Below are 12689 nucleotides of genomic sequence, written 5' to 3' on the forward strand. Positions count from 1 at the left end.
TGCCGTTTCTAGCGGCGGGCGAGCCGTGCAACCGCACGGGGCGCCCGCCGCGGCACTTTGTTACTCCTTCTCGCCTCTCCCGAGCGCTCCTGCTCGGGGGGTGGAGTTTCGCGGAATAACGCGTTGCGTCGTGACGTCACGACGCAAACGCGTCATTCCGCGAAACTCCGTTCCCCGAGCAGGAGCGCTCGGGAGAGGCGAGAAGGAGATAAGCATGAAGGAGGAGGCGGCCGGCGCGAGGGACGTGAGGCGGCGGGACCGAAGAGCGGGAAGACGTAAGTATTCTCTCTCTCCCCCCCTCTCCCCCTTCCTTCCTCTCAACTTGAAACCTGCCTGCCGCTGCCGCACTGTGTAAAATGGGGACACCTGCCTATGGGGATACCTGCCTGCCGCACTGTGTAAAATGGGGGCACCTGCCTGCGTACTGTGTAATATGGGGGCACCTGCCTGCGTACTGTGTAATATGGGGGCACCTGCCTGCGTACTGTGTAATATGGGGGCATCTGCCTGTGTACTGTGTAATATGGGGGCACCTGCCTGCGTACTGTGTAATATGGGGGCATCTGCCTGCGTACTGTGTAATATGGGGGCATCTGCCTGCGTACTGTGTGATATGGGGGCATCTGCCTGCGTACTGTGTAATATGGGGGCATCTGCCTGCGTACTGTGTAAAATGGGGATATCTGCCTGCCGCGCTGTGTAAAATGGGGATATCTGCCTGCCGCGCTGTGTAAAATGGGGATACCTGCCTGCCGCACTGTGTAATATGGGGGCATCTGCCTGCGTACTGTGTAAAATGGGGATATCTGCCTGCCGCGCTGTGTAAAATGGGGATACCTGCCTGCCGCACTGTGTAAAATAGGGATACCTGCCTGCTTACTGTGTAATATGGGGGCATCTGCCTGCGTACTGTGTAAAATGGGGATACCTGCCTTCCGTACTGTGTAAAATGGGGACACCTGCCTGCCACGCTGTGTAAAATGGGGACACCTGGCTGCCGCGCTGTGTAATATGGGGACACTTGCCTGCTGTAATGTGTAAAAAGGGGACTTTTTTATTTTAATTTTTTCCCCCCTGTGGTGGGTGTGATGATATCAGATGAGGCCATGCCCACTTTAATGAGACCACGCCCATTTTAATCAGGCCACACACCCTTGTCGGGAGCGCGCGCGCCTATGGCGCGCGCATTATTTTTATGGCTATATGGGGGGGGGGGGGGGGGGGCACACATTTTTTTTTTAGAGCAATGGGGGTGGGGGTGGGGGGAGGGGCGCATTTTGAAATCTCGCACTGGGAGCCAAATTGTCTAGAAACGGCCCTGATCAGCACAGTTGGGAGGTATAGCAACACATCGACTTGATTGCTTTAGAAGCTTTAGTAAATCCACCCTATTGTCTTCACCAAACTAAGGCAGCCATTTTCATAACAAGCTAATATTTATGAGAGCACAATTTATCAAATTAATAACGATAACTGTTTGTTTTTCAAAACAAATTTAATGTCTTAAAGAACAGATAAGACAAAAATAAGAAGCATGTTGGTGCATTCTTTCTCTATGACGGTTTCTTGCTTTCATCTAATATATCTTTCCAGTGTTTCTCAATCTCCTCCTTGCACTGCATGAAACTCTCCTCCAGTCTTCTCATTTGTTCAACCAGATCAGGATTGCCGCGAGTCGTTACCATGTCATAAGCCATCCATGTTGCTTTAACTAATTGCAAACACAAGGTACAAATAAAGACATCACTAGGTTGTGTATCATGTGTTGCTTTTTATTTTGAGAAAGAAAATGCAAAATCATATTTGGAAAGAGAACAGGAAAATGGAAATATAGTATTTTAAACAAAGAGAAAAGTGGTACAAATAGGATTTTAATTACCTACCGGTAAATCCTTTTCTCGTAGTCCGTAGAGGATGCTGGGGTCCACATTAGTACCATGGGGTATAGACGGGTCCCTTGGGAGCCATGGGCACTTTAAGAGTTTAATAGTGTGGGCTGGCTCCTCCCTCTATGCCCCTCCTACCAGTCTCAGTTTAGAAACTGTGCCCGAGGAGACGAACATACTTTGAGAGAAGGAAATAGTTGTGACATTAACACCAGCTCACACATAACAACAGAAAAGCAAGCCAACCAGCTTGAAACAATTCAGCAACGGCTGTACAACAGTACTTAACCAAGTAACAATGCAGTACTGAACCAAGGAGGTCATTCCGAGTTGTTCGCTCGGTAAAAATCTTCGCATCGCAGCGATTTTCCGCTTAATGCGCATGCGCAATGTCCGCACTGCGACTGCGCCAAGTAAATTTGCTATGCAGTTAGGAATTTTACTCACGGCTTTTTAATCGTTCTGGCGATCGTAATGTGATTGACAGGAAATGGGTGTTACTGGGCGGAAACAGGCCGTTTTATGGGCGTGTGGGAAAAAACGCTACCGTTTCCGGAAAAAACGCAGGAGTGGCCGGAGAAACGGAGGAGTGTCTGGGCGAACGCTGGGTGTGTTTGTGACGTCAAACCAGGAACGACAAGCACTGAAATGATCGCAGATGCCGAGTAAGGTTGAAGTTACTCAGAAACTGCTACGAGGTGTGTAATCGCAATATTGCGATTACTTCGTTCGCAATTTTAAGATGCTAAGATTCACTCCCAGTAGGCGGCGGCTTAGCATAAGCAAATCTGCTAAAATCCGCTTGCGAGCGAACAACTCGGAATGACCTCCCAAGTAACAACTGCAGAAAAACAAAGCGCTGGGCGGGCACCCAGCATCCTCTACGGACTACGAGAAAAGGATTTACCGGTAGGTAATTAAAATCCTATTTTCTCTTACGTCCTAGAGGATGCTGGGGTCCACATTAGTACCATGGGGATGTACCACAGCTACCAGTACGGGAGGGAGAGCGCGGAAGCTCCTGCAGAACAGATTGACCAAACTTTAGGTCCTCAGAGGCCAAAGTATCGAACTTGTAGAACTTAGCAAACGTGTTCGACCCTGACCAAGCAGCTGCTCGGCAAAGTTGTAAAGCCGAGACACCCCGGGCAGCAGCCCAGGAAGAACCCACCTTACGAGTAGAGTGGGCCTTAACGGATTTTGGACATGGCAAGCCTGCCGTAGAATAAGTATACTGAATAGTAAACCTGATCCAGCGAGAAATCGTCTGCTTAGAAGCAGGACACCCAACCTCGTGGGGATCAGAAAGGACAAACAGAGCGTCCGACTTTCTGTGATGAGAAGTTCTCTTCACATAAATCTTCAAAGCCCTCACAACATCCAAGGACTTTGAGGTAATTGAGGAGTCAGTAGCCACTGGCACCACAATAGGTTGGTTTATATGAAAAGCCGACACAACCTTCGGAAGAAATTGCTGACGCGTCCTGAGCTCAGATCTATCTTCTTGGAAAATCAAGTAGGGGCTCTTGCAGGACAATGCCCCCAGTTCTGACACACGTCTTGCAGGTGCTAATGCAAACAGTGTGACCGCCTTCCAAGTAAGAAACTTGACATCAACCTCCTGTAAAGGCGATTTTGGAAGATTCAGGTAGAACCATGATCCTGGAGTAGTTGAATCGAGAGAGCAATGCTCTGCAACAACTTCTCCCTGGACGATGCCTTTATCGGCAGATCATCCAGATATGGAATTATGTTCACCCCCTGTCTGCGGAGGAGAACCATCATCTCTGCCATCACCTTGGTGAACACCCTCGGTGTCGTGGAGAGACCGAATGGCAGTGCCTGGAACTGATAGTGACTGTCTAACAGTGCAAATCTGAGATAAGCCTGATGCGGCGGCCAAATCTGAATGTGGAGGTGTGATATCTAGGGATACAAGAAACTCTCCCTTCTTCAAAACTGAGATCACCGCTCTCATAGACTCCATTTTGAATTTGAACTCCCTCAGATAACGAGTTTTATGGTAAGAACTTAACTTTGTTAAAACTCTTTCTGCGAGGTACACTGGGCTCCACAAGGAAGGCATAGGGGTGTAGAGTAGGATCTTGAGCCGAGGCACCAACAGGCTCAAAAGCTTTGACTGTTCCTAAGATGCATAGCGCCACCTCCTCTATAACCCCGCCTCCCTGCACAGGAGCTCAGTTTTTAGTTAACCAGCCCAATGCAGTAGCAGGAAAAGAGACGACAACGGTTAGCAGCCACATACACCACACTCTCACGACAGGAGAAGTGTCAGCGGCTAATGCCATACCAACCCAAAGAAGCTAAGTGCGTCAGGGTGGGCGCCTTGTGGAGCCCAGTGTACCTCGCAGAAAGAGTTTTAACAAAGGTAAGTTCTTACCATAAAACTCGTTTTCTGCTGCGGGGTACACTGGGCTCCACAAGGAAAGACATAGGGGATGTCCTAAAGCAGTTCCTTATGGGAGGGGACGCACTGTAGTGGGCACAAGAACCCGGCGTCCAAAGGAAGCATCCTGGGAAGCGGCAGTATCAAAGACATAGAACCTTATGAACGTGTTCACAGAGGACCACGTAGCTGCCTTGCACAATTGTTCAAGGGTCGCACCATGGCGGGCCGCCCAAGAAGGTCCAACAGACCGAGTAGAATGGGCCGTAATGTGAGCAGGAGCTGACAGACCAGCCCTCACATAATGCCAATAACGAAAGAAGTTCCTGCGCACTAGAAAGGGTATAGTACACCTAATTCAGTGTTGTCAAATCATAAACAATCTTTCTAATCATATGAGAGATGCTTTTTTACAAACAATTCTCTCCAAATAAAAAAATTAAAGGAAAATATTCTCCTACGTGTTTGAGAGGATGTATAACACACCTTATTTAGGGTTTTAGAATTATAACACCAATCCACCTGATCTCAGAAAGATAAGATTAGGTGGGAAATATATTCTTCCAAGTAATTTTCACCAGGCAAAAGTCTCGTAACAATGAAGCTTAAAATGTCCAAAATAAAGTCAATCAGTCCAATAAAAATGAAATAAGTCTCTTATCTGGTCTCCTCCTAAATGCTTGTGATAAGTCGTCCCCACCATATATGATTCTTTGTCAAGCTCCTCAGTAAAGGTACATGCAAAACAAATAATGGGGAATCATAGTGCAGACTTATACAAGGTTATTACAGAAACATAATTTTTACACTTAAATGCGTACCCAAATGACCTTCCAGGAAGGCACAGTATATAGCATACAGGGGTATTTATGAAGCTCCCCCTATTGAGCTGTACCTTCACCAAATCCTGGGCAGCCAAGAGCACCAACGCGTTTCAACCGATAGGGTCTTTGTCTAAAACCCTAAATAAGGTGTGTTATACATCCTCTCAAACACGTAGAAGAATATTTTCCTTTATTTATTTATTTGGAGAGAATTGTTTGTAAAAAAGCATCTCTCATATGATTAGAAAGATTGTTTATGATTTGACAACACTGAATTAGGTGTATTATATACCTTTTCTAGTGCGCAGGAACTTCTTTCGTTATTGGCATTGTTTTTTGTGATTGGTGTAGTCACTTGTAGTTCCAGCAGCCGGTTCACTAGCAAGGAGCGCAGGTGGTATTTTTCATTTTTTTCATTCAGCCCTCACATAAGCATGTGCAATCACCATTCTAATCCATCTGGCCAAAGTCTGCTTGTGAGCAGGTCAGCCCCATTTGTGAAACCCAAACAGAATAAAGAGATAATCAGATTTCCTAACAGAAGCAGTTCTCTTCACATATATACGGAGAGCCCGTACCACATCCAAAGACCGCTCTTTGGGAGACAGATCAGGAGGAGACAAAGGCCGGTACCACAATCTCCTGATTAAGGTGAAACGAAGAAACCACCTTAGGCAAATAACCGGGACGAGTCCTAAGAACCGCCCGGTAACGGTGAAATATCAGATATGGGGAACTACAAGACAAGGCACCCAAATCCGACACTCGTCTAGCTGAAGCAATAGCCAGCAGAAACACCACCTTATGGGAAAGCCACTTAAGATCAGCTGAACTAAGAGGTTCAAACGGAGACTCTTGTAACGCCTCCAAAACCACCGACAAGTCCCAAGGAGCCACAGGCGGGACATAGGGAGGTTGGATACGCAAACACACCCTGAGTGAAGGTATGCACATCAGGTAAGGTCGCAATCTTTCTCTGAAACCACACCGACAAGGCAGATATTTGAACCTTGAGGGAGGCCAGACGCAGGCCTAAGTCCAGGCCCTGCTGAAGAAAGGCCAACAACTTGGCTGTACTAAACTTGGAAGCGTCATAATTGTTAGATGCGCACCAAACAAAGTAAGAATGCCAGACCCTATGGTAAATCCGAGCAGAAGCCGGTTTCCGGGCCTGCAACATAGTTTGAATGACCGCCTCAGAAAACCCTTTAGCCCTCAAGACGGAAGCTTCAAGAGCCACGCCGTCAAAGACAGCCGGGCTAGGTCCTGGTAGACACAGGGGCCCTGAACGAGGAGGTCTGGGCGCTGTGGAAGTAGAATTGGATGCTCTGACGATAGGCCCTGCAGGTCTGAGAACCAGTGCCGTCTGGGCCACGCTGGAGCTATGAGAAGCAGAATTCCTCTTTCGTGCTTGAACTTCCGAATTACCATGGGCAGGAGTGACACCGGAGGGAACACGTACGGCAGCCGAAACCTCCACGGCACCGCCAGCGCATCCACGAATGCTGCTTGAGGATCCCTTGTCCTTGCTCCGAAGACCGGAACCTTGTGATTTTGTCGAGACGCCATCAGATCTACGTCTGGAAGGCCCCAATTTTCCACTAGGAGTTGAAACACTTCTGGATGGAGGACCCACTCGCCAGCATGTACGTCCTGACGACTGAGAAAGTCTGCTTCCCAATTCAGGACTCCCGGAATGAATATTGCCGATATGGCCGGTAGATGGCGTTCCGCCCATTGCAGATTCCGTGAGACTTCCTTCATTGCCAAACGGCTTCGAGTGCCGCCTTGATGATTTATGTAAGCCACTGTGGTGGCATTGTCCGACTGTACTTGAACAGGACGGTTCTGAATTAAATGCTGGGCCAGGTTCAACGAATTGAAGACCGCCCGCAATTCCAGAATGTTGATCGAGAGGAGAGATTCCTCCTTGGTCCACCGACCCTGAAGGGAGTGTTGCTCCAGCACCGCGCCCCAACTTCTTAGACTGGCATCTGTCGTCAACAGGACCCAGTCGGATATCCAGAAGGGAGGGCCCCTGCACAATCTTTGGTCCTGGAGCCACCAGTGCAGCGACAGACGGACCTCCGGAGTCAATGAGATCATGTGAGACCTGATCCGGTAAGGCAGGCTGTCCCACTTGGCTAGAATCAGCCTCTGGAGAGGGCGAGAATGGAATTGAGCATACTCCACCATGTCGAATGCTGACACCATGAGGCCCAGCACCTGCATCGCCGAATGTATCGACACTTGCGGATGAGAAAGGAAGCAACGAATCCTGTCCTGAAACTTCAGGACTTTCTCCTGGGACAAGAACAACTGCTGGTTGTGAGTGTCCAATAGCGCTCCCAGGTGCACCATGCTCTCAGCAGGGACCAGGTAGGATTTCTTCCAGTTGATGAGCCACCCGTGGGCTTGTAGAAACCGGACAGTCATATCCAGATGACGTAGGAGAAGTTCTGTGGAATTTGCCAGGATCAACAAGTCGTCCAGATACGGCAGTATCCTGACCCCTTGACGGCGGAGTACCACCGTCATCACCGCCATAACTTTGGTGAAAACTCGCAGAGCCGTAGTTAAACCAAAAGGTAACACCCGGAACTGGTAATGGAGGTTGCCAATCGCAAACCTCAGGTATTGCTGATGGGACACTGCTATAGGAATATGCAGGTAAGCATCCTGTATGTCCAGGGAGACCATATAATCCCCAGGTTCCAAGGCCAGAACTATAGAGCGAAGGGTTTCCATACGGAACTTGGAAACTTTCACAAACCTGTTCAATGCCTTGAGATTGAGAATGGGCCGAGAGGACCCATTCGGTTTCAGGACTAGAAACAGCAGAGAAAAGTACCCCCGGCCCCTCTGAGCAAGAGGCACCTGTACTACGACTCCTGTATCCAGGAGGGTCTATACCACCGAATGTAGAGTGTTTGCCTTTGTCTGGTCCTACGGGTTGTCTGTCAGGCAAAATCGATGAGGGGGGCGGTTTTTGAAGGCAATGGCGTAACCTTGAGTGACGACTTCCCGTACCCAGGCATCTGAAGTGGTTTTCAACCATTAACCAGAACCGTTACCTTCAGAAGCAGACATGATATAACTTGCAATATCAGGTAACACAGTACAATTATCAGCAGCACAATACCTCTTGCCCAAACCGCCTGCACAGTGTAGTCAGCACAAGCAGAGATACAGGACAGATATGGTGACTAAAATCACAGAGAAAAATACGTATTAGAGTATATCTTGTGAATATCCTATATTTTTATAAAACCTGACGCACCAAGCCCCCTCAGGTTATAGAATATAGGGATAGCAAGTGGAGAGAGAGACGAAATGTAAATCACCCAACAAGCTAATGCACACACATATAGTCACAGTTATACAATGCAGAGGTTATTACCAACAATAATACTGCACTGGACCAGCTTTTATATATATATATATATATATATATATATATATAGCTCTGTAATCAATAGATATAACACTGCACAGTAAGAACTGGATGTATATCACAGGGTACTTGTACCAGAGAACCCTGACTAAATGCACTCTTTCTTAACTAACAGTGTATAAGTGACATGTAGAATACTTAAGTTTCATGTAAAGTCACAGCACTGACAACCAGGCAGCTTTACAAAGGAGGATTTGCCCAAGCAGTCCCAGGAACAGTGTAGCTGAGAGAAATGGCGCCCAAACACTGACAGGGAGTGAGGGAGAGACAGATATGCAGCTCCAGTGCGGGAACATTTGCTGGAAATGGCGCCCTGGGGCTGGGGGAGGGGCTCCATGTCTAAGCCTTATCCCCACTACTGGCAAAACCACCTGGTACTGCAGGCTACACACAAAAAGGTTTGAAGAGAAAACCTGACCTGCACCCATGCCCTGGTGATCTATTGGGATCGCCTGTACTGCCACAGTGTCCACCGCCAGCGCGCGCGGCCCGCCTCACATCGGCCGCGCTAAATCGCGATACTGCGCGGGTCCCGCGAGCGGGACCCACTCACCACCTCCCGAAGCGCGGCAACGCAATCCTGGACAGCCCCAGTCGTGTGTGCCTGACCAGAAGAAAACCGGAGCCTCCTGCTGTAGTTACCCGGCAACCAGGGCGCAGGAGTGTACAGCGCCGCTGGGGAGAGATGGAGCTGCAGCAGTGAATGTCTCCAGACATGTACACACTGCTGCAGCCCTTGAAGTATTCACTTTTCTTCTAAAAAAACTCTTCTTAGGGCTGCCCAGAGCAGCCCATCTATTATGTGCCTGCTATCTGCGGCACCAACTACAAAAGTGAGCTCCTGTGCAGGGAGGCGGGGTTATAGAGGAGGCGGAGCTGTGCATCTTGGGAACAGTCAAAGCTTTTGAGCCTGGTGGTGCCTCGGATCAAGATTCTACTCTGCACCCCTATGTCTTTCCTTGTGGAGCCCAGTGTACCCCGCAGCAGAAAAGAGTTTAACGATTTCAAGTTCAAAATCGGTATGGCCGAACCATCCGGTTTTGGTACCACGAAAAGGTTTGAATAGTAACCCATGTGTTGCATATGAGATGGAACTTGAATAATGACCTCTGACTTTTCCAAATTTTGGATGGCTTCCTGTAGGATAGCCCTTTCCGTCAGTAAAGTTGGCAAGCCTGATTTGAAGAATCGGTGAGGTGGGAGTTCTTGAAACTCCAGCCTGTACCCCTGGGACACAATATCCTGTATCCAGGGATCCAGGCCGGACGACACCCAGACATGGCTGAAACATCTTATTCTCGCACTCATCAGCCCGTTCTCCAGGCTGTGCGGTCCACCATCATGCTGAGGATTTTGAGGAACCAGAAGCAGGCTTCTGGTCCTGGGAACCTGTGGGTGCAGGCTTTTTGGATTTTGCCCGACCACCTCTAAAGAAGGTGGTAGGCGGCTTTGACTTCTTTGTCTTTGCGGTCTGAAATGACTGCGATGGTGATGAAGAAAATGGTTTCTTCGTAGAATGAGCAGCTGAGGGAAGAAAGGTCGACTTACCCGCGGTTGCCGTGGAAATCCACGCATCCAACACTTCCCCAAATAGAGCCTGACCTGTGAAGGGTAGGTTCTCCACACTTCTCCTGGATTCCTAGTCTGCAGACCATTGGCGTAGCCAGAGTCCCCTGCGTGCTGAGACAGCCATGGAAGATATCCTTGCATTCAGAGTACCCAGGTCCTTCATGGACTTCACCATGAAACCCGCAGAATCCTGTATGTTACATAAAAACAGTTAATGTCACTTCTATCCATCGTATCTAAGTCCTCTAGTAATGTGCCTGACCACTTTACTATGGGTTTAGAAATCCATGCACAGGCAATAGTGGGCCTTAACGTCACTCCTGAAGCAGTGTATATGGATTTGAGCGTAGTGTCAATCTTACGATCAGCCGGTTCTTTTAACGTGGTAGATCCAGGGACAGGTAAAACCACCTTTTTTGACAGTCTAGAGACAGATGCATCAACTATGGGTGTGTTTTCCCATTTTTTTCTATCTTCCTTAGGAAAGGGAAAAGCAACAAGAACCCTTTTTGGGATTTGGAATTTTTTCTCCGTGGTTTCCCAGGACTTTTCAAATAATGCGTTTAATTCTTTAGACGCAGGTGAAGGTTAGCAAGGCTTTCTTATTGTCCGTGAAGTAAGCCTCCTCAACCTGCTCAGGTGGTGTTTCAGTAATGTGTAACACATACCTAATGGCCTCAATCATGAGCTGCACCCCCTTTGCAAGGGATGCCGCCCCCCTCAGCACATTCCCATCACCGTCTGCCGTGTCAGAGTTGGTATCCGTGTCGGCTTGCATAATCTGGGCAAGTGCATGTTTCTTTGGGTATATGCTAGGGGATTTAGAAGTAATAGGAACAGAACCTGACCAAACTTCCATAGATTTCCTTAAAACCTGAGTTTCAGTCTCAGTATGGGCTACCCTAGTAGAAATCTGAGATATCATTCCCTTAATGGAAGCCAGCCATTGTGGCTCAGATTCAGAAGTCTGAGACATGATTTTACATTCCTGGGTACATGGAATGGATTCCTCTGGAGAAGATAGTTCCTCTGCAGCATAAGACACAGAGTCCCTGGACATGGCTATGTGAGAAACTCGCATACACCCACACACACACACACACAGGAAAATGTCAGACACAGATTCATCCAAGTACCTTCAAAGGAACACATAGTTTGGAGCCAGCACACACACAGCGCTCAATTAGGCAGTTATAAATTAAAACACCTGGCGCTGACTGTGTACCCTTAATAGACTACGCAGTAAACTACCACCTCCCCCCCCCCCCCCCTTCTACAACCCCCTGGTACAGCACAGGATAGCTGGAGCCGTGTGGAGGGACAGCGCTCCCTGTCAGCGTCTCTGTCTATGGATCTGCAGGAAGAAAATGGCGCTGGTGAGCTGCTGGGTCCGCTCTGAAGAGAAGCTCCGCCCCCTGAACATGGCGCGTCTTCCCACACTTTGAAATCTTTATACTGGCCGGAGGTATGGTGCTAGCAGTGTTACCGAGGTCCCTGATAGCCTGAGTGACCAGTTTAGGGTATTTGCGCTGGCTCAAGGTGCCCCTCATAGCGCCGCACTGTGTACTGTTGAGCACTCCGGAGCGCAGTGGCAGTACTGTGCTCCCACCCTGTTGCCGCCTTTAACACCAGCTCCCCGCTAGTTGGGTCGCCGGTGACACACTCACCACCGGAATCTTCTGGCTCTGTTAGGAGGTCGCGGCATTCTGCGGGAGTGAGCGGTCGCCTCGGGTGGCTAACGATCATCACCCTCAGGAGCTCAGTGTCCTGTCAGCGGAGATAGTGGCCATTAACCTCTCTGGGTTGGACACTACTCTCCCCCGAAGTCCCACGGAGCAGGGAGGCTGTTGCCAGCAGCCTCCCTGTGCCTAAATACTCTTAGAAAGAAAAAAAAACTAAAGAAGCTCTAGGAGCTCTCCTGACTGTGACCGGCTCCTCCGTACACATTTTCTAAACTGAGTCTGGTAGGAGGGGCATAGAGGGAGGAGCCAGCCCACACTATTAAACTCTTAAAGTGCCAGTGGCTCCTAGTGGACCCACCTATACCCCATGGTACCAATGTGAACCCCAGCATCCTCTAGGACGTAAGAGAAAAAAGGAATACAAATCCTAAACCAATGTGGCTTAACAAATAGATAAAGGTACTAATGGCCAAAAAAAGTCGAGCATTCAAAAAATACAAATCTGAAGGGAATGCGGAGTAATTTCAGCATAACAAGGATTGTAACAAAATATGCAAAAAAGACATTAGAGAGGCTTAAGTAGAAACAGAAAAACTAGTAGCAAAGGAAAGCAAAGCAAAGCAAATCCCCCCAAAAAATTTAAATACATCAACAGCAAGATATTAAAGAAGGAGAGTATTTGCCCTTTAAAAGATAAGTTGGGAGTCTTAATCAAAAATGATAATGACATAGCGAACAAACTAAATGAGTTTTTTTTTTCTCAACGGTATTTACCAGAGAAGATCAAATGCAGGGTCTAACACACAATCTCAACAAAAATAATGTCCCACTGCTAAATGCTTATTTGAGTGAGGAGGTAGTCTATGA

General features: G+C 48.3%; 1 protein-coding gene across 1 annotated transcript in view; it reads right to left on the reverse strand.

Annotated features, from left to right (window-relative positions):
• Positions 1 to 1476: 1476 nt before the first annotated feature.
• The window catches only part of SYCE3 (synaptonemal complex central element protein 3), a 75887-nt gene continuing 64674 nt past the window's right edge, over positions 1477 to 12689 (reverse strand). Inside the window, exon 3 of the mRNA XM_063963725.1 lies at positions 1477 to 1711. Coding sequence (XP_063819795.1) covers positions 1554 to 1711 — 158 coding nt within the window. The 3' untranslated portion in view covers positions 1477 to 1553. The remainder of the gene's footprint in view (positions 1712 to 12689) is intronic.

The sequence above is a fragment of the Pseudophryne corroboree genome, chromosome 3 (assembly GCF_028390025.1).
Source record: "Pseudophryne corroboree isolate aPseCor3 chromosome 3, aPseCor3.hap2, whole genome shotgun sequence".
Lineage (NCBI taxonomy): Eukaryota > Metazoa > Chordata > Amphibia > Anura > Myobatrachidae > Pseudophryne > Pseudophryne corroboree.